Here is a 27,038-nt window from a genome sequence, read left to right as displayed (position 1 = left end):
GTCAGACATTCAAGCGATCAAGCTGTGAAAGCCGTGAGGCAGGGGACTGCGTGGCAGCTCAGGGGGTAGCGGATGAGGAGCTTGAGAGGAGCCAGAGCTGAAAGGGGAGAGAAACAGTGAAAATGGGATGGGGAGAAGGGAGAGCCAAGACCACAGAAGGAGGAAGGGGCGCGAGGAGGCGGAGAAGAGGAAGTGAAGGCCCCAGGAGAGTTCCAGAGCCGGGGTCCCAGGCTGAGGGCTGAGGGCTGTAACAATGGTGAGGTACGAGGATGGTAGCACTACAGGGTGCTGCTGCTGTTGCTACCACCGTCTCTGCTGCCCCCTTGCCCACACTATGGCTGCTCCCTGATGCCGCACACCAAGCAAAAGCAAAAGCTTCCCCTTGCCAACTCATGATTTCTACCTGGTTACAGCAAAGAGTCCTCAGTCAAACCATGACAAAGCAAATAGGAAAGAACTGAGGGGGCAGAGCTGCCTATGGCACCAGCATGCGACCGACCAAGCCGTCGCAGAGACAGAAGGAGGAAAAGACAAGCTTTCGGAGTAAGCTAACAGGACCAGCCTGGATGTCTTAGTGGAGAAAAGCCATTGCCATGGGAACCACAGGATGAGTTCAATCCCCAAAACCAAGTCTCCTGAAAGCTGCCCTCTGACCTCCGCATGCTCTTGTCATATGCACAAATGCACACGTGGGCACAAACACACTAATAACATAAGAATTTTTAAAAACTGAACAAAGAAGTTCCATGTCTTATCACATTCGAGATCTTTCTTTTGTCTCATCACATTTCTTAGAAATCTTTCATCTTCTTTTTTTTAAAACCTCTTGTTTGGGGGTAAAGAGATGGCTCAGCAGTTAAGAACAGTGCTGCTCTTGTAGAGGACCCAAGCCAGGGTCTCAGCATCCCAGCGACTTACAACCAGCTGTAACTCCAACTCCAGCGGGATCTGATGCCCTCTTCTGGCCTCTGCAAGAACTGCACTAAGTGCACAAACTCCCTACACAAACACATGCATATACACATGATAGAAAAATAAAATTGTTTTTTAAGAAGTCTTATTTGGTTTTTGGTTTGCTTGTTTGTTTGTTTGTTTTTAGAGACAGGGTTTCTCTGTCTAACTGAGAAACTGAGAGGCTGTCCTAGAACTCACTCTGTAAACCAGGCTGGCCTAGAACTCACAGAGACCCGCCTGCCTCTGCCTCCCAAGTGCTGGGATTAAAGGCCTGCACCACCGCCGCCCGGTCTAAAAAGTCTTACTTGGTAAACAGTTAAAAACAAACAAGCAGAAACTCTGGTATATGGACAATGAAAATGTTACGTGGAAACTCTGAGTCCGAAAATAAGTCATCTCGGGTCAGGTCAGGAAATCTAAGGTGACCCAGTAAGAAGCAAGAAGTGACATCAGCAATAAAGATAAGATTGCTGAGTGACTGGAAAAGAGTGGTCTGTTCACAATCCAGCAGCCTCGCCGCCACATCACGTGAGCTTGGACAATGTATCCAGCTCCAGTCTCTGTAAACTGGAAGAGGTAATCATAATACCTAACTCAAACAGTCTCTGAGAGCATAAAGAGACTGACTTTTCATACCCAACTGGCGGAGCGCCTGTGCGTACAAGTGTGGGTGTGCTCCTTAGGCCAGTACCAAAACCCAACTCTCTTTCTAACCCGCAGGAAGTTCAACCCTGTCCCCTGCCAATGTATTCTGATTTTTAAGAGGCTTGGAGGGGGGGGGGTCTCTTATTCCAAACATGACTCTCCTGTGTTCTCTCTGACACATTTGTCCCTTAACTTGGTCCTTGTTATGAAAACATGGACCATCCTCCTACCTTAAAGGACTGGCTATTGTTTCTTGTCAGGCCCATGCATATGAGCCTGCTAAGCCCAGAAGGAGTTGGGGAGTAGAGCCTACTCTGTGCCCATCAGCATTCCCTCTCCCCTCTGGATGGCCAGAATTCTCCACTCCACATGATCCCAGTGCCTAACAGAAGCACTGTGACCCAGGCGTGGTCCACGGGCTGCAACTCAACTCAAAGTGGGCACAGTGGATCTATAAAAATGAGACCCACCAAGATCTTCGCCGGCTCTACACCTTCATAGTCAAGGCAGCAGGGAAAGTCCCAGTAGACAAGCTGCTGCCGGTAACAGAGCCATTCACACTTGGTGGAACTGAGACAGGCTCTTAAGGACTTACACTTCGGCTTCAAATCCACAGGCCTCTGGTTTGCTACTACGACATCACAAAATATGTAATGTTTGGCCCTTGCCATACTGCCTGGCATACAACTTCCAAATTTTGGTGATCTTCAAAGAGATTGCCTTTTCCCACGCTGCTAAGCTGACTGACGACCCACAGCCTCTTGATTGTTTCTGGATGGGGACAGTCATTCAAAGTCCGAGACAGAGCGGGAAGTTGAGACTGACAGGTCCGACTTCTGCTCCCCCTGCCTCTTATCCCCCAAGTGCTGGGACAATGACTCTTCAAATCCCGTCCCTCCAGAGAGCAGAGAGCACCTGAATCGGTGCTGTGATTTAATCGGTCGTGTTCATATAAAGAAGCCCATTAAAACCTCCAAGAGGTGGGGTTCAGAGAGCTTCCGGAGGGCTAAGGTTACAGTTGGAGGCATCAGAATGGGGTCACGCAGAAGAGTGTCTCTCCTTCCACTCCATGCCCTGTGCATCTCTTCACCTCTATCCTTCACAATAATAGACTGTTTATAATTTAATAAACCAGTTTATAATAAGCTGGTAAATATGTTTCTCTCAGTTCTCTGAGAAGCTTAAGAAAATCAGCTACGCAAGAGGGGGGTGATCGTCTCGGGGATCCCACCTTTAAGCGGAAGGGCTTTAGGCTCTAAGCTGACTGAACTCTGGCCTTAGAAGTGAGGGCAGTCTCAGGGACTGAGTCCTCTGGTGTGGGATCACACGCTGGATTCAGGTTGGCGGCTGACGCAGCAGACACCGAGGTGCTGTCCCCCTCCCACCAGTTCATCAGTCCCAGCAGTGGTCTGTGTTGACGACCTAGTGAGAGAATGTGAAGACCGGGTTTGTTTATTCCTGCGTCCTCACAGCCACTTCGGACATCTCAGCGGTGTTATTTTGGTAACTGTTGCCACCCTCTCTGCCATGGTGCTGAGTATAAACAGAGCCTGGACACTTCCTACAAAGGGGTAAATCCCTTCGTGCCATTAGCAAAACAAAGCCTAGGACTAAAACCTCACGAAACATCTAGAAAGCATACTTCCTTTTGAATTCAAGTTTATTATTTGGAAAATCACATTAAGGTGGAAGTGGGGGGCTTCCAAAGAATCATATACATCTATGCTTCTTACCGGCCGAGCTGAAGAACAAGTATAAACACAGCTGCCTGTTAATTTTAGGTAAAGCAAACATTCCCTGCAGCTGGTTGTAGGAGCAGCCTGCAAGTCTGAACCGTGCTGAGGAAGATGAACTGCGACCTTGCTAGGCGGCTGGTGACGCTCTGGAGCCCCGCCAGCCGCCCTCGCTCGCTCCTGCGCCCACTGGCTGGAGCTAGCATGATTTAAGAGCTGCGAAGTAGGACTTGACTCCAGCGTCAGCAGAGACACCACACCGTCCCTTAATCACGGCCAAGTTTTAGTCTGCTTTGAGCCTCAAGATAGTAGAGAAATGGGGAGATTCCGTTCCTGGGCCCCCATAGGGTCTGGCTTCAGACCCTAACCTCCTCTTCAAGGGACTGAGTGAGATTAGGAAAGGGGACATCAGGAGCGAATGAATCCCACGACAATGGGAAAGGAAAAGGTTTTCTAAGAGCCTGTGTCTGGCCAGAGCAAAGACTACGCAAGGCCAAGAGTGTTGGAATACACTTGGGTGGTCCAGACACGGGAAGGGAAATGGCTACTCTGATACGGTGTTTAGATAGAGCATAAGTTAGCAGGCTTTGAAGTCAAAACACCTAGGCTTTACAATTTGGCTCCACACACCTGTGTAGCCTTAAGTGAGTTATTAAACATCCCGGTATTTACACGGTCTCACCCACGTTATAAAGGTCTCCATAGAGCTCAGGCCTAGAGCTCGCTGTGCAGCTGAAGATGACCTTTGGCTTCTGGCCCCTCTGTCTCCACCTCTCCAGCACTAGAAATACAGGCACCCCCACTTGACCCGGTTTACATAGAGCTAGGGATCAAACTCACGATCTCCTGCATCCCGGACAGGCATTGGCTCTGTGTGTGTGTGTGTGTGTGTGTGTGTGTGTGTGTGTGTGTGTGTGTATGCACATGTGCCTGTGAGTGCCCATGAAGGCCAGAGGAGGGTGCTGGGCCCCCTAAAGCTTCAAGTTACCGGTGGTTGTGAGCCACCAGACATAGGTGTTGGGAACAAACTCAGGCTCTCTGAAGGAGCAGCAAATACTCTTCAGCCCTGAGCCATCTCGCCAGCCCCCAAACTCATTTTTAATGACAAAGAAAATCAGAGGTACACAGCCTGCTACCCAAGAGGCGGACAGGCGGACAGGGGCACAGGACGGGCGAGCCAGGCCTGCTCTCCCCAGTGACTACTGTCTCCCCCTCCCTTCCACCCTGGAGCCACCTTGGCTCACTTTGCATCTGAGAGCAGCAGCTACTCATTCCTCACGGTGAGAGCTTCATCTGCGGAGCACAGAGACGGAGGGGAGGGTATTGCAAGTGCCACACGGAGTGAATAAAGAACAAAAGTTCTGCCCCAAATCCGACTTCTGCAGCTAACGCAAAATCCCTCCAATTTTGATCTTAGGCGCATCTAGCGTGTATGTCCCCAACATTTGAATGGCAGCAGTGGAGACGCGCTTGCCTGGGGTCTGACATTCTGGAAAAGTCTTCAGCAAGTGTTCAAGAAATTCAAGGACCGAGAGCATCTGGGCACTTATGTCCCTCTCTGTCATCTGTTTCTACCACCTTGCCGCGTCTCCCCATTGAAAACAAGAACAGTTCATAGTTCTGGGGCGCCCACATTTGGGGGGCAATAGTAAGAAACGAGCCGCCTACCTAACCAGCTGGCCAGATCTCAAGGTTCTCTCTACTTTAAAATAAGCTGGTAAGCCATCTGTGTCTGGGTTTGCCTGTCAGTGGGCACGCGTCTAATGTCACTGTCTGGATTCTACCTCCAGAAAGTTTGTAATGGTTTGGCCTGGGGCAGGAGCCCCACATCAGGACTCTTATTTAAAAAAATAAATAAATAAAAATAAAAATAAAAAAATTCCCCCAGGTAATTCCAACACAAGCCAGGTTAACCATTCGAAGGGGATCTGGAGACTGAGGGCAGCCAAATAATCCCTGTAACTATGGGAGGGAGGGAGAGAGGCACGGTCAGACTTTCTCAGCAGAAAAGAGCATTAAATGCATTTTGAAGTGAATTGGAGCCATCCCTGCTGGGGCAGGACCTGTCACATGGCTCGCCGTTCCTAGAAAGAGTGGCAATTAGCTGCCAGCAGATGCGTTATTTCGTCAGTCCCATAAAGACTCATAAAAGTCGTCTGCTTCTACTTATGTCCGCCCTGCAAATGCTAGGAGAAGCCGCTGATAAGACACAGCCCTGAATGGCATGACTCCGCGTAGATGACTCAAACCAGCGTTCATAAAAACAAGGTATTTTAAGGCGCTCTCAACCCACTGCACTTGCAGATCTTGACGTTTTTAACTCTTAACAACAACAACAACAAAAATGCATTAGTACGGAAGTTTAAAAGCCTCTTTCCGTTATTAACACCACAGCATCATACAGTTCCATTGCAGACCCAGTGGGGAAGCAGAATTGTGAGGCAGGAAGAGTCCTAAATCAAGACTAGGCTAGGCTTCCAGTCTCGGTAATAAATTACACCGACTAGCTGTGTGATGATGCGCGAGCTGACTTAATCTCCCAGGCCTCCGTTTTCACAGAGAAAAGGAAAATGAAGGGCGGCTCCCTCCCAGCTCCCAAATACCAGGATACGGCTGCAGCCTGCTGAGCCTCACAATAGCAAACACCGTATTTAGATAAAAAGTTACAAACTTCATAGTGCCAACCGATAAACTTAGCCAGGTCCTGCCATCTCGCCATGGCATACACTAGTCAGTCACGGTCAAATGCCCAGAGAGAACTCACTGGGAAGACAACAAACACGGAAACGTGGCATGTTCATCTGGGTGGTATAATTGCAGGGGCCCATGAGAAGGACCCCAAGGTAGAAATCGAACAAGCCTATGACAATGCCTAGACCAAAAGCTACTGTGTGCAGTGTCTGCCATCTGAGCTACACAGACCCTTCCTTTTCTAAACAACCCAACAGTGGTAGTGAATCTTCCGTGTTTCTGCCACTCTCTACCAGCAGGAAAACACACTGGGGGGGGGGGGGCAGCAACTAAACACTGTTAGAATTTTATTGCCTGCAATGATTTATGCATAGACTCTCTATCCTTACCTGGACTGTTACAGAAGTAAACGGGAAGTGGCTTCTCATTATGGGCTCCGCTATTACTTAATCCCACATCCCAAATGATCGAAATGCATCTTAAGAACCATACAGCCGGGCGGTGGTGGGGCATGCCTTTAATCCCAGCCCTCGGAAGGCAGAGGCAGGAGGGATCTCTGTGAGTTTGAGGCCAGCCTGGTCTACAGAGTGAGTTTCAGGACACTCAGGGCTACACAGAGAAACCCTATCTCTTGAAAAACCCAACCAAACCAAGACACAAATGAACCCTACAAAGTCTACTGCACAACGGGCAGTAACTGAGAGCCAGAGCCTGTGCTGGTGCAGCGTGTAATTTATTCCTGGAGGCAAGTCTCTCCCCGTAGCTGCACTCCATCTGCGCTGTCCCAGAAGTGAGGTCGGCACATCAGAGAGGCTTGTCGAGGCTTTCCCTGACCACCTCTCCACCACACACATGCCACGGCGATTTCATGAGCTAACCGTCTGCCCACACCCTCGGTTCCCCTCCAGGAGAACACAGTGAGCTCCATGTGCACGGTTTCATTTAGTGTTGTGTCCCCATGTGTTAATGGCTAACACATGATCGACGCTCACTACAACACATGTGAAAGGCTGAAGGAAGGAAAGCCTTCGTTATCTGCAGACCCTTCACGCTAGATTCATGGTCCTTAGTGCGAAAGAAATTATATGCTAAGCATGTTGGGGCTTAACGGAACAATCTCGCTGCCTGGATATAGAGTCCAGGCTGGAGAAACTGAGATCAGCACCACAATGATCACAAGGGGGGTGGGGGGCAGGCTTTGCAGCACAGCAAGACTGGAAGAGCCAAAGGAGAACCCCAAGCCAGAAACCAAATAAACCCATGGTGGTGTGTAGTAAGACATCTGCCATAAGAGCTGAATTAACGTCAAATACATCCCAGAGCATATCTAAGAATCAAAATGCATCTCGCAAGAGAGCGGCTGACGGTGTTGGGCAGGGTCAGTCAAGGCCAGCTCACAAGGGGCAGGCTGGGCCTGACGCCTCTGGGCAGAGAGGAAATAGGCAAGTTAACCCAGTGTACCGCACCAGTGAGGCCAGTCAGGAAACCCGGGACATATCGCCCACTGGGATGACCCCCTGAAGGTCAGGCGAGGCTGAAACACGGGCTAGCCTCGGGACTGCCACTGAACCAGGCTGAGGACCTAGGCAGGAGGCAGAGCTGTGGCTCCCTCTTACTAGTGGCCAGAATACAACAGGACTCTGGTTGATGAAGGAGAGAAAAAAATAAAACCCAAGCCGGAGGGAAGATGAGGGGAAAGGCGGAGCTCCCAGGAAGACTGTGTAAGAGAGAACCATGGCACAGATAGAGTCCCGCAGCCAGGCCGGGGCAAACGAGACAGACCATGCTTACACTAAGTCCCATCAGATAGCCAGGCCAGGGCTTCAGACAGATTAGCTCAGGCACTGGGGAGAGCTGCTGGGTAGACAGGCCCACCAGGAGGGGAAGCCAGGCCACCAGCCACAGGCTGCCCTCGCCACACCCAGAGCTGTCCTGTCTCCTAAAGTGACCCAGCAAGAGTCCAGAGAGGAGTTCCTGCTGATCTAATGTCTAGTGTGTGACCTTGGCCACAGTAACAACGCCCTGCCCTGCGAAGTGTTCCTTCTTCTGTGCCAAGATGGCTTAAGCCATTTTATCGGCAGAATTCTTTTGAAAGGTAAGAGTACTTGTGGGGTGAGGAAACACAAGCCAATTATCCTCTTACGTCTCGGTCTTTTATACTTTGTTTTTGTTGTTGTTTTGCTTTTTTAAAATAGAGATTGGGAGACCTGAGAAAATTTTGAGATACAATCAGAAGATTTCGGGTAGTCTTTTGTTTGCTCTTTTATGTTTGAGGACTTGCTGAGGGGTGGAAGTTAGGGGTGTAGAGAATGAGACACAACTCAGTTTTTCTCTAAAAACTTACATTTAGCATATATACAAAGACAAATAATTAATACACACACACACAAATGCCTGATGCAGCTCAAAATGTAGAAATGAAACACAGAAATGAAATACACAAAGGAGAAAGCCAAGACTACCAGAGGAAAAAAGTCGAATACTGAAGCAAAAATAAAGTCAGGTCATTCTTGGGGAAGGATCAACGCTTGGCTAAGAGAAAGCCAGTCCGTCCCATCTCTTCTCCAGGCTTCCCAAGGGCAGGGCACCAAACCCGTTCAATGAGAACAATCACAGCCAACGGGAGGGAAAGTAAGAAACAGCCGCTGTTACAACACCCTATTTTCCTTGAATCTAGTTCTCAGAATCCAAGACACCTTTTTGTTTTGGTTTGGTTTTTTGTTTGTTTATTTGTTTTTCGAGACAGGGTTTCTCTGTGTAGCTCTAGCTGTCCTGGGAACATGCTTTTTAGACCGGGCTGGCCTCAAACTCACAAAGATCAACCTGCCTCTGCCTCCCTGGTGCTAGGATTGAAGGCGTGAGTGCACTGACACCACCCAGCCCAAGATGCGTTTACAAAAATAAAAGGGAGCCACCGTAAAGCCCGCTCACGCTGTTCTGACACCACGTGAGAAAAACCCTCGGGTCCCAGAAAAGAGGCCTCTGCCTGCGTTTGCTTTCTTTCCAGAGACATTAAGTGAGAAGGCAAACAGCTCTGGCGCTAACCCGTGGCTTTAAGCCCCCTCCATTCACCACCCCCCCAAAAACCAACACCCACACAAGCTTCCAATTCACTAAACCTCAATTTAATTTTAAAATCATAGTTTCACGAAATTAAATAGTTAAAAATACTTAATGTAACAGAAAACAATTAAGTATCAGCTCCTTTAAAATATATTTATTCCATCCTCAGTCCCAAACACACACACACACACAAAACTTATAGCTATACACATTTACCACCGGGCCCTATGGCATAATATAATAATATATTTTCAATAATCAATATGGATTTTTAAAGTGATTCTTCTGAGCTAGAAAACTGCAAAAAAGAAGAAGAAGGAGGAGAAGAGGAGGAGGAGGAGGAGGAGGAGGAGGAGGAAGAGGAGGAGGAGGAGAATGAATGATGAACCTCAAACTCACAGCGCATTCATAAGAATTAGGAATGTCGGGTTCCCAAAGGCAATTGCAGCGTTAATTGTTCTTCTTACCAATAAGGAGTTTATTGGGGCTTGCTCATATAGAGGGCTAGAGCCCATGACCGTCATGGCGAGGAGCCTGGCAGCAGACAGGCAGGCAGGGCAACGCCAAAACTGCCGCAGTAGCTGAGAGCTCACACATCTGCGAGCACCCGGCAAAGAGAGAGCTAGCCATGAAAGGAGGGTCACTTTCCTTAAAGCCAGTATGAGGAGTGTTAGTCTCCACGCCTGACTTAAATCTTCAGTGTTACTTAAAAGAGTCAGTATCTAACCACAGTGACATTTTAACATGAGTTTATGTAACTGTCCCTGAGAACTCTACAGATCAAACCCCCAACAGCAGAATCTTTTTCACTATCAGTGTTAATATAAAATCAAACAATTCACAGTGCTCATTTGTCCTACAGTCAATCCAGCTTTCCGCTTAACCTCTCCAGAGTTAACAGTCTCGGGAAATCTATTTTTCCGAACTTCTATACAGATATGCTCAACTTTTTTTCTCACCACACACTGTTTTATTTTACTTCCCCTTTAAAAGCTACTCTTCAGGGAAGAAAGAGACAGGGCTCAGCAGCTCCAAGCACGGGCTGCTCTTGCAGAGGACCTGGTTTCCACCCACATGGCAGCTCACAACCATCTACAACTCCAGTTCCAAGGGATCTGGCCCCCTCCCCTTCCCTCCGTGGGCAGCAGGCTCACACCCTCCTTTTCCCTCCGTGGGCAGCAGGCTCACGCCAGGCCCATCCACACACACGGGCAAAACACTCGCACACATAAAGTAAATAAATATATTTAAGAAGCACTTTCCCCTCAGCTTCTCTCTCACTTTTATTAATTCTCTCTTGCTCTCTGAATAAATCTGAAGAAACAAAAACGAGGGCCACATTTCTAGGACAATCCATGACAAAACTGTTTATATAACCCAAAATAAACACACAATTAAACTAAATGTGTTGAGAGTGAAAGGCTTGGGGTTGTTCCGTCATTTCCAACTGCATGTAGCCAGGAAGGCCTGCTACATCAGTGGTTCTCAACCCCTGGGTCGCGACTCATTTGAGGTCACGTATCAGTTATCCTGAATATCAGATATTTACGTTAAAACTCATACAGTAGCAAAATTGAAGTTACAAAGTAGCAGTGAAATATGGTTTTTTATGGTTGGCGGTCACCACAACATGAGGAACTATATTGAAGGGTCGCAGCATTAGGAAGGTTGAGAACCAGTATTCTAAACGAATACCAAGAAAGCACAAGTCATTTTTGACAACTCCCCGGCTCCATGTTATATATTCTGCTCTTAACAACGTGGTAGGAATACCTGAGATATTTTACCCTGGTTGTATTCAGGCACATGGAATACGTCATTTTCTAAGGACAACCCAAGCTGAAAATTCTAGAGATCCTCAAAAGCCAGCAATGGCATGGAATTCGGACAAGTTAGAAATACAGATATTTTTAGGTTTTCCACTTAAGTGTTTACCGGGTCTTTCTAAATTAACTGGATGTCCCATACTAGTCAGATACCCAAATACATGTCACTTATGAATAAAGCGTTAGTTATAATTACTTAGTACATGTGGTCTCAAACCATTCAAAATACGAGACCTGTGGTGCAAAAGTTAATAAAAGGAATTTACTGGTAGCATTTAAGTTTTTAAAAGAGTTACAGTCATGTCTCACTATGTAGCCCTGGTTATCCTGGAATTCTCTCTGTAGACCAGGCTGGCCTCGAACTCACGGAGATCCGCCTGGCACTGCCCACTGGGAGCTGAGACTAAAGACCTGTGCTCCGTTACAGTCATTTTTTAAAAAACAGTAACAATAAATTCTGAAGACCACTGACTTAAGTGGTCCTGTATCAAAAAGCCAGAATATGTTGAATTCTTAACTCTGGAAAACGGCTAAAGTTGACTTTATCAACCTGTTAAAAAAAAAAAAAAACATAGACTTTCCAGGTCAGGCCTCTGTTCCCTGATCTTTGTAAAAATAGTATTCATTAGACAGCTTACAGGGAAGAGTTATATACAGGCACACAGCACCAAACTGTTTCTTTTAAAACCACAATTTCCAATTCTCCTTGAAAAGCAAAATGAGATTCTCCCCCTCAAATGACTGCCCTTGCCAAACAAAATGCCCCAGGTGTCTGAAGAAAGCTGAAATTTCAAAGGCCACTTTAAACCAATAACCTTTTTAAAAAACTAACTAACTAACTAACTAACAATCCCCTGGGTCTCAGAGGCTGGTTGAAGAGACAGGTGCAGGGTGTGCCTTCCTGGAGGCTGTCTCCCCCATCATCTGACCTTCTCCAGCTGGCAGCTTGGCACCCCACACCTCAGTTATCAGTAGGCCAAAGCCTGCGTTCCCATCTGTACTTTCCAAACGGCTCCTGTTGCCAAAGGGCTCACACTGACCTGGCTCTCCCATGAGAACATGCCTCCTGAGCGACTTGCCAGGCTTCCCTGGAAGCGTATCTCAGCTGTCCTCTGGGCTCCCTCCTTAACCTCTCAGTCTCTTGGCTCCCTCTCCCCTCTTCCCTTGAGTTTCCTAACACCTCCATATTGTGACCCCAATGCCCTTTCGATCCAACGTCCTTGTCTGTGTTCATAAACCACTGACCCTTGCCCCGCTAAAACACCCAATTCTCAATTCAAAGGGCAGAGTTGCGACAATTCCCGAGCCATTTTGATCTCTTTGAGGCCTACCTGCAGCGGGCAGCTGAGTCGTGGCTTCATCTCTTGCCTTCTCCAGCTTCTCTCTCACCCAGGGGAATTCCTGGAGAGAATCTAGGAAGGTATCAAATGCCTTGGGGCCCCTGGAAGGCAGGATATCCAACAACAGCATTGTTTTCCGGAGGCCTGTGGTTTGAGCCTTGATTTCTTGAACATGGTTTTCTGTCAGAATCCCCTCCTGGTAGAGGTACTGCAAAACCAACCCTTCCACCAAAACCTCAGCACCCAGCTCCAAACGCAGTGAGCGGAGCACCTGCTTGTCTCTGGCATCCATTCCTCCCTGGAAAGAAACAAAATCAGCACTCAGGGTATGGGAATGCTGATGGACCCCCTCAAGACAGTGTTGCTATAACATCATTAATAAGCACCTTAAGGTCAGTCAGATCTCCGCATCTTAAGAGAGTGTCAAGCCACAGTGTTTTCTACCTTGGCAGCTAAGCCAAGTCAAGTCAACTTCAAACACTTCCGAGCATAATGAACCACACTAATGAGGAATCTGTTTCTATCTCTACTTTCCACATTGTAGGGCCCTATTTCAATTACTTTTTCAGTAAGAGATCCGACAGAAAACAGATCTGAGACCTCACACAAAATGCAATCCCTGAGAATTATAGAACAGCATTTAATTATAGCGGATTTTAATGTAATATTGCTTTCATCCATCAGGGCAGCACCCATCCTACAGGAGCTGCCAAAATGACCAGGGACAGTTATAGACCCTGACCAGCATGGGGGGGCTGGGGGCGAGCAGAGAGGACAATCTAGAGGTAAGAACGATTTATGGATCTTTCTTACAGACAAATCCTCCCTCCGCAGGACAGCACCTTCAAGAAAATATTTGTGTGCCTTTTACAGTAAACCCGTCAGAGTCCAGAGCCTGGGTCACAGTACAGACGGGACGTATAATGAGCGCAGGTGGCTAGTGTGTTGTGGCATGGCAATGAAGGTCATGGGGAGGGGGGAAAGGGCAAGCATGGGTGGCGGGTAGGGCTTCAGACACCCACGGAGGGAGTGCAGACGGGGGACACCCGATCCCAACCTTGCCACCAGCCTCTGCAAAGTCCTGAGCTGGCAGGTGGGCGGGGGAGGGGTGGGAGTGTCCATAGCCCGCAGCGTGCTTCCCTGCGGAACTTTTGAGGTCTCCCTGTCTCGGCTGCTGAAAGCCGTCCTTGTGTCACACCAGCGACGTGCAGGGGACACGAACCCGAGGAATGATCTTCATCGGGAATGCCGCTCCCGGCCCCCGGCCCCGCCACCCAAACCCTCGCCCTGCTGGGACCAGAGCAAACTGCGCCGAGAGAGCCGCGCAGGGGCGGTGTCGCCACAGCGCAGGGATTTAGGGAGAAGATGGATTCCTGTTACTTACGTCTGCGACCACGTATCTTAGAAAAAAAAAAAAAAAGACTACAACCGGAATCCAAACTCTTAGGGAACCCGTGCCATAAACACCATCTTTGTTGCAGGCAAAAGCCCTAGACAGGAAGTACTGTAGCCATCTTTGTTGAGGGCAAGGGCAGGGCGTGTGGGAGCCATCTTTGTTGAGGGACCAAGAAGTCAGCTTAAAGCTTTCTCCGCCATGTTTGGTGTGGGTAAAAGAGACACCCTCTCCAGACTTAAAAAAAAAAAAAAAAGTACTTTAAATGATCTAAGAAGTTATCTAAGTAAATGAATCGTTGACTCTTAACACAAACTCTCCATGAGAGCCTTACACATAGCAGGCAGGTCAAAAGTTACTCAAGCAACTAAGCCTTGGGTTCAACGCCCAGTAAAACAGACACTTGCACAAACACACACGTTACTTTTTTAACATGAAGCGATTAATAAACTCGTCAATTCATTTTTTTAATTAATTGGATGATATACCAAAAAGGATGTAACTGCTTTGTTTTGTTTTGTTTCGTTTTTGAGACAGGGTTTCTCTGTGTAACAGTCCTAGCTGTCCTGGAACTCGCTCTTGTAGACCAGGCTGCTTTCGAACTCAGAGATCCTCCTCTGCCTCCTGCGGGCTGGGATTAAAGGCGTGCGCCACCAATGCCCAGCTGCTAATTCTTTTATTATATTGTAGGGTGTGTGTGTGTGTGTGTGTGTGTGTGTGTGTGTGTGTGTGTGTGTGTGTCTTTGTGTGTCTCTGTGTGTGTGTGTGTGTGTGTCTGTGTGTGTGTGTGCATGAAAACAGATCTTTATACAGGGCCAGATGAGGTCATTTGATCCCTTGGACCTGGAGTTACAGGAAGTTTAATCTACCAGACGTGGGTGCTTAGACCCAAACTCAGGTCTTCTGCAAGAGCTGTCTGTGCTCACAGAGCTCCACCGGTCTCTGCCTTCTAAGTGTGGGATTAAAGGTGTGTTCCATCATACCTAGCTTGCCTCCCCCCCCAAAAAAAATTGAGAATACGAAAAGAATCCTTTATCAAGACCGGTGGAGCTCTGTGAGTTCGAGGCCAGCCTGGTCTACAAATTGCAGTACAGTCAGGAATGTTACACAGAGAAACCCTATCTTGAGAAACAAAATGATATAAAACAAAACAAAAAAGAGTTGGTGGGGAAGAAATGGCTTAGCTGTTAAGAGCACAGACAGCTCTTGCAGAAGACCTGAGTATTTTTATGTCTTTCAATTTGATCCTTACTTTTGCAATATTAAAAAAATAACAAGTCAAAGAAGCTGGATGTTTGGTTTCTTCCAGTTTCATAGATGTGAAAATAAGGTGACAAAGGGACAGAGAAAAAAAACAGATTCCTTCTTTTAGTAGACATGAAATAATCACAAAACTAGATCTTGATTTAGTTCACAAGAAACTGAAAAATTCCAATGTACAAAAGTATGTATTTTCCCATTATATAATAAGAATCAAAATTTTAACAGAAGGATAACGTCTCATGAGTTTGCAAATAACTCTAAGCAGGGCACAGTTGCACAGGCCTTTAATCCCAGCACTCAAAACAGGCGTGCAGACCTCTGTGAGTTCAAGGCCAACTTGGTGCTTGTAGCAAAGCCAGAGAAGATTATAAAGTGAAACCTTATCTCAAAAAGAGATGGAGGGGGGAGAGGAGGAAGAAGAGAGGGAGAAGAAGAAGACAGTTCAACCTCTAGCTTACTTTACTATATTGAGTACTGGGGATTGAAGATATGGCATCATATAAACTAGGAAAGCACCCTACCACTGACCCATATCACCAGCCTTCTTTCTGTTTTCCCTACTGTTTATTTCGAGACAGAGTCTCACGAAGTTGCCTAGGTTGACGTAGAACCTGTGATTCTCCAGCTCTAACCTCCCTAGTAGCTGAGATTACAGATAAGTGCCACCATGTCTTGTGCTGAGGAATAACCTTTCTGTACACTGTGAATATGCATTACTCTCATGGGTTAATTAAAAGCTGGCAGGCGGAGAACCAGGCAGGAAGTACAGGAGAGACAACCAAACTAAGGATGCTGGGATAAAGAAGGGCAGAGTTGCAGGAGATGCCAGAGATGCAGAGGAATCGGGACAGGTAGAAAATGGGGTAACAAGCCACAAGCCATGTGGCAGTGGTAGATAAGAAATATGGGTTAAATTACAACAGCTAGCTAGTAACAAGCCTGAGCTATAGACCAAGCATTTATAATTAATATAAACTTCCATGTGTTTATTTGGGAGCTGTTGGCAGGACAGAAACTTCTGCCTACAGCCTTGTCCTTTTAAATTCTTGAATTTGTAGTGGTCTATGAAGCTGGATCATCTCAGCCAGCAGCCTTGAAGCTGTTCTGGATGCAAAACTGTGAGGAAACTACAACAGGGTGCTCCAAAATGGTGGATCACCTGAACCACTTGTTTCTATTGGTGTCTAGTCCCTTTGTTCTGAAAATACAAAAACATTTAAAGGTAGCATACATATCTGTATTAATACAAGTATAGACTTACTTTATACACAAGTGAGTCAAAGGTTTTTTTTTTATGTTTGAGCAGATAAAATATACATTATGTGCTTTGTAGCTTTTCTAGGTTTATTTCTTTATGTCTGTAGCCAGGATTTTCAAGGGGTCTTTGTCAATCAAATGTGATCATCTTCAACCTTAAATGAATCCACAGCGTTTTGTTTTCTGTGGGAACAAAAGCATAAACTCTTCCCCAAAGCAACGTATCTTTTGACTTCTGTTTTGAATCAAGGCATTTTTAAAATATATAGGTTGGTTTAATCCAGCAGCCTTCACAATCCAATGTGTCTTAGCAGTGATTGCTCATTCATCAGCAGTCAAAAAAATTGAAAACAATACAATAACATACAAGGTCCAGACTACCCATATAATTTTTCATCTTTATAGGGCTTTTTTCTTTTTATATTACCTTATTCCTTTTTAAAGTACTTTATTGTTTTTAAATTATTATTTTTCCAAAACTGTCTATACTCTTTCTTTTTTCTCTCCCAAGCTTATGTACATTTTAAAACACACTAACCCTTTAAGAAGTTTCTTTCATCTGGGTCTGTCTTTATTGTTTATCTGTAATCTTTTCTGTCTACGTGAGCAAAACTTAAACCACTGTACAGCTTAGCTCATGATATGTTGGGTCCTCCCCTTCAGTTCCCTGAGAGCCTAGCCTCATGGTGGAGGTATCAGGGAGCCACATGTAATGCCCCAACACTGGGAAGTATTTGGGTCTAAGCTGCCACTGATTAGCACACCGCCCACTGTGCCCTGCCCATTGTTCATAAACCTCACTTAAGTGTTTGACTGTAGGGCCTCTTAAAATTGCTGTACCTCTGTTTGCTGCTAGTATTGAGTCTTCCCAAAGAAAGGGCAGTTATCAGGAAGACATGTTTGACTCTGTTTTTGTAAGTTTGGAATCATTTCATAAGCTTTCTTCGGTCTTATGTGGATGTAAGTGCTGGACATTTGGATACCGTTTGTAGGTGGAGTTTTTAATCAGGACCATCAGTCAGGTTTGTCCCACCAGCCCACTCCCAAATAACCACACAGAGAACTATTATTAATTACAAATGATCATCTGATAGCTTAGGCTTGTTACTAACTAGCTGTTTCAACTTAAATTAACCTGTATTTCTTATCTACACTCTACTACATGGCAGTACTATTTTTCAGCACAGCATGTTTATCACCTGCCTCCTCTGTGTTTGGCTGGTAACTCCATGATTCGGCCATTCTTCTTCCCAGCATCCTCCCAGTCTGACTTTCCTGCTTAACCTCTTCTTGCCTAGCTATTAGCCAGTTGATTTTATTGAACCAGTGAGACTAATACATATTCACAGTACGCAAAAGAATTGTTCCACAGTGCTTCCCTGTTGAACTCCTGTTCTATCTGAGTTCCTGTCCTGGATTCTTTCAATGATGGACTAAAATGTGAAGCCTAAACCAAATAAACCCTTTCTTCCTCAACTTGCTTTTGGCTATGGTGTTTCGTTCTTACAATAGAAACCCTAAGACAATATGTACCAGCTTAAACTTTTCTGGACCTGGTTCAAGCAGGAAATTATCAAAGGAGCCTTGATATGAACTATCAGATAAATTAAGGGGTTTTCCCATGCTGCTATGCATAAGATACCGAAATATTCACCAAGCTACATTTCTGGTCTTCAGATGCATTGCATAAGAGAAGGCAGCCCAGGTACTGGTTTTCTAGTGATACAGTTAAGTACAAGACTGAGAGACTAAGAGTTAGATGCCCTTGAGACCCTCTCAAATACTAAGTAACAACCAACCTGTAGTTCCCTAAATGGCACATTTTAATAGCTAACTTGTCTACTGAGTATCTACCGGGCTGACATCAGGTGTCACCGGTTAGAGAGAAAGCATGAGCTTCAGCGTGCTGGTTCCCTTTTTGTCAATTTAACACAAACTAGTCACAGAGGGAGAGGGAACCTTGGTTGAAGAAATGCCTCCACCAGATTGGCCTGTGGGCGTGTCTGTGGGGCACAGTGTTGTTTGATGATTGATGTGGGAGGGCCCAGCCCCAGCCCACTGTGGGCAGTACCACCCTGACCTGGTTGTTCTGGGTTGTAGGAGAATAAAGTGAGTAAGCCATGAAGAACAAAGCGGTAAGAAGCACCCCTTCGTGGTCTCAGCTTCAGGCCCTGACTTTAGGGTTCTGCCTTGGCTATGCCCAATGATGGACTACCGCTTGGAAGGGTAAGACGAAATAAACTTGTTGGAGAATATTATTTTTAGGAGTGTGACTTTTGTTTATGCTGCATTTGTTTAACTCTGTGAAGCGGTGTTACTGTGCCTGTCTAAAACACCTGATGGTCCTAATAAAGAGCTGAACGGCCAATAGCGAGGCAGGAGCAAGGATAGGTGGGGCTGGCAGACAGAGAGTATAAATAGGAGAAATTTGGAAAGGGAAGAGCAAGAAAAGGGGGAGAGAGGATGCCTGGGGTCAGCCACCCAGTCACACAGTCAGTCGCAGAGTAAGAGAGAAAGTAAGATATGCAGAAGTAAGAAAGATAAAAGCCCAGAGGAAAAAGGTAGTCAGGATAATTTAAATTAAGAAAAGTCAACAAGAAACAACCAAGCGAAGGTTGCCAAGCGAAGGTTGGGCATTCATAACAAAGAATAAGCCTCCATGTGATTTATTTGGGTGTTGGATGTTGTCCCCCCCAAAAATGCCAAAAGAGTAAACCATCACACAATAACATAAACTCCTTCCTCCCTAGGTTATTTTTGGTCAGTTTTATCACAGCATCAGAGGCGCTAACTATAAAATTCAAATAGCAGGCATAAATGAGACTGAGTTATTTTATGAAAATAATTTAGCCGCCAAACTTTAGATTCTTGTTCAAGTAAAGTAAAATAGAAGCAGGCTGCCCTGGTCCCAGGGGAATGAGCTAAGATGTTTTATATTTTCCAATGTACACGCAACTCAATGGTTGCCGGATATTATTCATTTATATTAGCAGCTCAGGGGTTGAACCTAGGACCTTATTCACACCGCAGAAACATTCCACCACTGAGTTACATCTCCCAGTGGTAAGGTTCCTTTAATGAACAACGAAGAATGTATAAACCTGTTTCAAGTATAGCCATATATTTGAAAACCATAGACTTTAGTATCGTAAATATGCACAGAAAAATTTGCATGCCCACAAAAGTCCCTGGACATTACTCTTACCAACTGGTCACACTGACCACAAATGCACTTCACCATGAATCCTGTTGAAAATGTCTCTCCAAGCAAAATTAAATCATCATGGGTCTGCCAGGATGAGCTATCAGTAAATACCAAGTAGTCAAATGGACCAAGTTTTTATCTTGGGTTATTTCATAAAGTCCACTTAAAGCCTAGACAATGTCTGCTAAATATAAGGATTTTGTTTTAGCATCATTAATGATAACTGTTCTTTCTGATAACAATCCACCAAAAAGCTCAGCTACATCTTAATAAAAAGCAAATATAGCCATTTACCCCTTCCTGTCCTTTGTGCTGTTAAGTGGGCGCGCATCCAGCCGTGTGATAGGTATACAGGGAGCGTACAGTTCTGAACAAAGAGCCAACACTCATGCTAAAACGAAGATTTAATTTGATTATTTAATAAGGAAAAGAGGCAAGCCATTAAAAAAAAGTGCTAGAGGCTTCTGGGTGTCTCTTTTCTCCTAGATAACAGGAATAGAAATGCTTGGAGGCTTGGAACACCAGTTGAGTAGAAGCGTGATACGGATTGAAATATTGTCTCTACCCAAACAAGCCCCCACCTTCCACCCACGCAAGTAGTACTGGCTCAGCCTCTTTGAAAAAAAGAAAAAGCAGAAAGGGCTATAGAATATGACCCTCGTTGATTTTCCCCTATGATCTCAGAACACAAAATGCACAACAGTAAACAGAAACATCCTATCCTTGCAAATCTCAGGAGGATTTGCTCTCCCCTCCTCGACTGTCATTTGTTGGGGCAGGGAATTAGTTACGCATTTGTTGTGAAGCCTATTTGATAGCATCCGGTGGCTTTGTCTGGTTCTGTCCTATACTAGCTTGTTGGCAGGGTCTAGGTTCATCGGAACGCTCTGCCCTTCCATGTCTTCTCAGGCATTCTGCCAGCTCCCGACAGCAGGCAGAGAAGCTCAAGGCGTCCAGAGACAAAGGCAGAAGCTGCCTGTTTTCTCCCAAAGCCAGGCTCTTCAGCCACAGCCCAGATCCAGGGAGAAAAGAAAGAGGTCTCGCTCCTCAACGAGAGGAATGTCAAGGGTGCGTAGCCATCGGTAGCCCATCACAGCCACAGAAGCATCCTCAGCCATATGCCCCGCACCAGCGAGTCATGTTCCCACTGGTTGTTTCTCTCACTTATGTAAAAACAAACTTCGAGGAATAACACACAGACATGCTGCCTTCACTCCAGCGTTAGAGGGATGAAGCAGGAGGATCATGACTTCTAGGTCAACCTGGGCTGCATAAGGAGTCCCAGAAAAGTGAGGTTGGACTTACTTTGGGACCAGCAGCTCCCCAATAATGACACGGAAATGTATTAATTATGAAAGCTTGGCCTTAGCTTAGGTTTGTTCCCAACTAGCTCTTAAGACTTAAATTAGCCCATTAATATTAATTTATATTACATCTCCTCCATCTTGTATGTCTGACTTCCTCAGTGTCTCGCTGGCATCTCCTGAGCCCCTAGATTCATTTCCCTGAGTTTCTCTCTCTGCCTAACCTCTCCGAGATGTATGGCCTAACCTCTACTTCCTCGCTATTGGTCATTCAGCTTTTTCTTTTGTTTTATTTATTTATTGTTTTTGTTTTTTGAGACAGGGTTTCTCCATGTAGCTTTGGAGCCTATCCTGGCACTCACTCTGTAGACCAGGACAGCCTCGAACTCACAGAGATCTGCCTGCCTCTGCCTCCCAAGTGCTGGAACTAAAGGCATGTGCCACCACCGCCCGGCTCAGCTTTTTATTAAACTAGTCACAACAATGCATCTTCACAGTGTGCAAATATCCTGTAACAGAGAAGTCTGGTTTATACAAAGGGATAGAAAAGGAAGGAGGTAGAAAAGGAAGAGGAGGAGGAAGAGCGTTGTGGAATATTTGTATACTGTGTGAAGGTGTATTGCTGTGATTGGTGTAGCTGAATGGCCAATAGTGAGATAGGAGATATAGGTAGGATTTCCAGGGAGAGGAAGGAAGGTGAGGAGAGGTATCTGGGTATGAGGGAGTGTAAAAACCTGAACAGTCCTGTAAAATCCCAATGGTCCTGTAGCTTCCGTGCTACTACAGAACTGGTACACAAGCCAGGAAATAATCTGGAGACTTAAAAACATACAGACAAACACAGAGACAGAGACAGACAGAGAGAGACACGGACACAGGTCATCCTTGATACAAGAATGCCAAATGCCACTTTACTGTGTCTAAGGGCAGCTTATATAGGGATCCTTAGCCACACCCAGCTCTCGGGAATCTTTCAGTTGCAGACTCAGCAGCCTGACATCAGGGTCTCGTGCTCAGAGCAGCTGAAGGCAGAAGAAGTCATGGGGCAACCAGGGATCTGCAGCTCCCAACAAGGGAGATGTCAGGAGATGTGGAGAAGAAAAAAGAGGTGCAAGACAGAAGAGAGGTAACACCATGTGACAGAACATATATTAATATAAACGGGTTAATTTAAGTTATAAGATCTAGTTAGAAACAAGCCTAAGCTATAGGCCAAGCTTTTTATAATTAATAAGAAGTCTCCATGTCAGTTTTTGAGAGCTGGCTGGTGGGACAGAAAAAGACTCGTTACAGAGGAGAAAAGGATTAAAGACAGACAGACAGACAGACAGATGGAAAGAAAGAAAGAAAGAAAAGGAAGAAGGGAAAAAAGATAGTGAAGGAGGGAGGATCCTCTCCGCTTCTGCACTGGGTAAAATGCCATTGTTTATTATGAACAGTTATTGATAATACCATCCATGCCCAACCAGGCCCAGGGAGTGCTGGCTGGATAAGTGTTATATCCGGTGCCTCCTTCTTCACGTTGTCTGGAATCAAGCACAAAGTGCTAGCACAGGGATCCTGCTCCAGCAGGAAGGAAGTAAAGGTGACCTTGAGGAGTTCCCCGGTTGTACTTGCTGTTTGCTGTGTTGACTGACTCACAACTGCGGATTTGGTCAAAGTGGCTTAGCAGCTCAAGCAGGGTTCTCACGGGCCACTGCTGTCAGCTAGGCTTAATCTGTTTGTTCTGTGTCTCACACAGTGGCTGTGTCTGTGTCTGGCTTTTATTTCCACTTCGGTGCCGTGGGATATTTGTACAGTGTGTGAAGATGTATTGCTGTGTTTGCTGTAATGAAAGGCGGAGTGGCCAATAGTTAGGCAGGAGGTATGGGTGGGTGGGTGGGACTTTAGGGCAGCGGAAGAGAAACTGGGAAGACGAATCTAGGTGTCCAGGCGATGCCAGGAGACTTGGGAAAAGTTCAACGTACAGAAACAGAAAAGAGGTAAAAGAGCTACATGGTAGAGCACAGATTAATAGAAGCTGATTAATTTATGTTATAAGAGCTAGTTAGGGGCGACCCTAACAAAGTCAGATCCTTGTATGGCTAACGTCTAGTGAAGTCTTCTTACTTAACAGCCATTAACACCCTCAGTCCTCGCAACTACCAGAAGAGATAGTCTGCTCTCAGCTCATTCTTCGACTAAGGTAGTTTAGATAGTTTTTAAGCAACAAGGACAAAACAAGAGGTGCTGGCACTCCCTGTGTAGCCTGAAGGACTACAAACCAGCAGCTTTGCTACCTGCAAGCAGGGGGGAAAAATGGACGTTGGAGCTAGGAAGAGCGTATTCACTCCCCACCATCTTTTTCTTAGGTCCTATTCTCCGGGACTGAACGGTACCTTCTGTATTCTGTCTACTGATTTCAAATGCTAATCTCTTCCAGAACCACCCTCACTTTAGCTACCTAAGCATCCCTCATCTCAGTCAACCTAGCACGTCACAACCGTCCAGACAATCACCTCGTTGCTTACTTTTTACCTACAGCAGATGTAAAAGCCAGAAGGAGGCACTTAAAGTACCCGCGGAGTCCGAGGCAAAGTGAAATAGAGGTCTTTGTTAGGCCTGGAACCTGGGACAAAAGGCTGAGGTGCCTATTTAACATTTCAAAGTAGACCTGGCTGCCAGGTTCTCCCAGCACCCCTTCCCAGTACAATCCAGTCATTTTGGTTACCCAGCCTCTTTTGTCTACCTGTGGTGGTTTGAAAGAAAATGGTCCCAAAGGGCGTGGCACTAATGGGAGGTGTGGCCTTGCTGCAGTGGGCGTGGTCTTCTTGGAGGAGGTGTGTCACTGTGGAGGCAAGCTTTGAGGGCTCAGAGATGCTTAAGCCACACTCAGTGAGTCAGCTGCTTCCACGTGGCAGCTCCTTCTCCAGAACCACGTCTGCCTGCTTTTCTCCATGATAATGGACTGAACCTCTGAACTGTAAGCTGCCACCTCAATTAAATACTTTTTTATAGGAGTTGCCATGGCCATAGCGTCTCTTCATAACAATAGAAATCCTAACCGAGACAGCAGCTTTTACTCTCCTGACTCCCCCCCACCCATTTTCCCTCTCCTCACACGGCCTGGTTGGGGGTCACATTCACTCAGACCTCTCCCAGGTGTCTTTGCCTCTGGCTACGCTTTCCCTTTATCTACAATAAACTTTCTCTTCCACCGGAGTTCGAAGCCCTCACGACCTTCCTTCTTCATTTCTTTTTATTCCCTCAGTCCTTCTATTTAAAAAAGCAAGAAAAAAAAAGAGTAAGCAAACAGGAAATAGGAAACCGTTCTCTTTAAATTATGCTGAAGTTGTAGCCCCATGGTAGAGTGCATATTTAGCAAGCATGGTGGCCCAGGGTTCAATCCCCAGCACTTCAAAAGAAAATAATTAGCATTATTCTTACCATTCTTCTTTATATTCTGTGGTAGTGTTTCATAAAAACCAATATAAACGGTGGCCCACAACTCAAACGGAAGCCCCCTGCTCGACCAGAGGCCAAGCCAGCTGCCAGAACTCCAGATCAGTGCCTATCCCAATATCATCAGAAAGGCTTCCTCCAGCAGCAGACAGGAGCGGGTGCAGAGACCCACGCCCAAACATTAGCCAGAGCCTGTGGACTCCTGTGGAACCCTGTGGAAAAGGGGGTGAGGAAGGAAGGTAGGAGCCAGAGGGGTTGAGAACACCAGAACAACAGGGCCCACAAAATCAACTAAGCAGAGCTTTTAAGGGCTCATAAAGACTGAAGTGGCAATCCCGGAGCCTGCATGGGTCTGAGCTAAGTCCTCTACATACATATTGTAGTTGTTTAGCGTGGGGTGTTTGTGGGGTTCCTAACCGTGGGAGTGTGGGGTGTCTCTGACTCTCTTGTCTGCTTTTGGCACCCTTTTCCTCCTCCTGGGCTGCCTTGTCCAACCTTGATATGAGGGTTTGTGCCTGGTCTTTTTGTGACTTGTTAACTGTGTTCAGTTGATATCCCTGGGAGGCCTGCCCTTTTCTGAAGGGAACAAGAGAAACAGTGGATCTGAGAGAGAGCGGAGGAGGGTACTGGGAGAAGTAGAGGCAGGGTAGGCTGCAGTTGGGATGTATTGTATGAGAAAAGAATAAATAAGAAGAGAAACCAGTATAAAACCATTTGAATGGTACATGGAATCACAGAAATTACAGTTAGTATTTTGTGGTTTGTGTGTATGACAGGTTCTCATGACAATGGCAATGTTGCACAAAACTAAACCTAACAGGGGCTAGGTGGAGGACTCAGTCAGTAAGAACACTTGCCATACAAGTGTGAGACTCCAAGTTCGAATCCCCAAATCCAAAGTGAACACTAGTAATCCCAGCATACCCGCGGAGAGATGGGAAGCAGAGATTCCCTGGAAGCTCATGGCCAGATGGCCTAATAAAACAGAAAAACAAGAGATCCTGTCTCAAACAAGGTGGAAATTGAAGACTAACACCTGACTTTATGATATGACCTCCACGAGGTATACACATACACACAAACACACACACACACACAAACACACAGACACACACACACATACACACCCACAAATGCACACCTAAAACAATCATTTCACTTCTTGATACACACATGCATTGTACAAATGCTCCTTGGAAATGGTGTGGGCATGGCCATGATTGAATTCTGTCCTTCCTGTCTCCAGGACTCATGAAGATAATCAACTGTATTGATCTGGGAAATACAGGAGCCTTTTCTGTGTCTCCTGTTATGACCCAGCTCGTAGAGAAGGCAGAGCACTTCCTAAGCCCAGTCTGGTGCTGTGAGGGACCCTTCCCCACCCAAGTCTTAATTTTTTTCTCTGAAGAAGAAAACAACTTATCTTCTGTTTTCCTAAGTGATACTGGACCTTGGGGCATTGTGTCAGGGGTGATAAGCACCCTGTTACTTGGAAAGTCTTTACAGCAGGGTAGGAGATAAAATTCAAGGAAAGGTTTCCTCAGAAGAGGCCAGAGTGTTCTGAAGGCAATCAAGGAGAAAGATAGCTGGGCCAGAAATGTGAACCAGTGCGAATCAGGAGGGTGGAAGAGATTTGGCCGCTATTAAAACAGGAGTGTCCTTTTGTGGGTCAGACTATGTCTGTACAAATCCTGCACCATTCCACAGGCCTCATTGTTCAAAGACCGTATCAAAAGAAATCCTTCTTCCTTTACCTGTGTCCCAGGGGACTTCCTGTTGGCCCAAAGAACGGGTATTCACAAAGGTCCTGAAGCCTGAACCGAAGCTGAGCTGGGTCCCCTGAGGACCATACCGCCTGGAATTCAGCCCTGCGCTTAGGAATAAAGGAAAGAGAGCTGGGGGAAGGGGCAGCGCAGTGGGAGGACCTTCGTCTGGCCCCACTCTCCAGGGCTCTCCGTTTCGCCCAGTCCTGGGTTTGTTTACAAGCGAGCCAGTTAACCTTTATGACTTCCTGTCCTCTCCCGAAAATGAAGAGGGATGGCGGTGTTGGCTTGGAGGTCCTCTTACGACTACTGGAAGAGGCGTCCATTTGAAGTGCCTGCTGCCTGGGAGACTCTTGATTAACGTGGGCTCTTTTCCTTAACCTTCCACCCTCTCGGGATCCTTAAAGGGTTTTTCCATGAACACTCCGTCATCTAGCGGCTAATTGCATACTGTCCCATACAGTTTGCTTCTTTTTCTCCCCAAGTTCATCTTTCCTGAGCATCACAGAGTTCACAGAGGAGACACCGTACCTTATGGTTGTGACTTTACAGCCTACAAAGCGTGTCCGAAGACCCTCTGTGAGAAGCCTCTTGGGTCTTTCACTTGCCTAGCCCCCAACTCTGTACCTGTATTAGCCGACGGACGATTCTTGGTCGCAAATGCCAGTCTGTCCCCAAGTTATTTCAATGAGTGAGGATGCAGTTTCCACTTTGAAAAAAAGAGGACAGCGAATTTGCAGCAACCTAAAAAGAAAGAGTGTGACCTTGAGGGGTTTTGGTTTGTTAGATTAAATGCAGAATGATTATGGGTCCTTTCTCAAGAGAGTACTGTGGTGCCGTCTGGAAATACCTGGGGTGTGCTATGCCTTGGGAAGGGAAAACCCAAAACCTGTGATGGTTTGGTAGAGCCCATTGCTAAGCAACCGAAGCAGGTCTAGGCTGTACAGGAACAAAAATTCTTTGTTCACTATGATGAAGAATCATTCCGTGGAAACTGATTAATAGAATCAATCTTACCTGCAACATAATGTGTGTTATCCAAAGCAGCCATCCGTGGTTGTTAACTAATTATTATGGGACAGTAGCTCATAGCTTTGTTTACTTTGTCTTTTGTCATTCTTTTTCTCTTTTTTTCGTGAGTGTGTTTATGCTCATGTGTA

At 46.1% G+C, this 27,038-nt stretch overlaps 1 protein-coding gene across 2 annotated transcripts in view; it reads right to left on the bottom strand.

Annotated features, from left to right (window-relative positions):
- The window catches only part of Cradd (CARD and death domain containing adaptor protein), a 157,493-nt gene extending 131,471 nt beyond the window's left edge, over window positions 1-26,022 (bottom strand). The window contains exons 1-2 of one of the 2 annotated variants that reach the window (XM_085683228.2): window positions 25,870-26,022; window positions 12,244-12,550 (exon numbers count right to left, since the gene is read on the bottom strand). In XM_085683228.2, coding sequence (XP_085539354.1) covers window positions 12,244-12,544 — 301 coding nt within the window. In that variant the 5' untranslated portion in view covers window positions 12,545-12,550; window positions 25,870-26,022. Of the gene's footprint in view, window positions 1-12,243; window positions 12,551-13,636; window positions 13,761-25,869 lie in introns of those variants that run through there. The other variant, XM_048418347.3, reaches the window with a different exon arrangement.
- Window positions 26,023-27,038: the final 1,016 nt, after the last annotated feature.

Source organism: Myodes glareolus, chromosome 26 (assembly GCF_982192425.1).
Source record: "Myodes glareolus chromosome 26, mMyoGla1.1, whole genome shotgun sequence".
Taxonomy (NCBI): domain Eukaryota; kingdom Metazoa; phylum Chordata; class Mammalia; order Rodentia; family Cricetidae; genus Myodes; species Myodes glareolus.
This window is presented reverse-complemented; position numbering and strand designations above follow the sequence as displayed.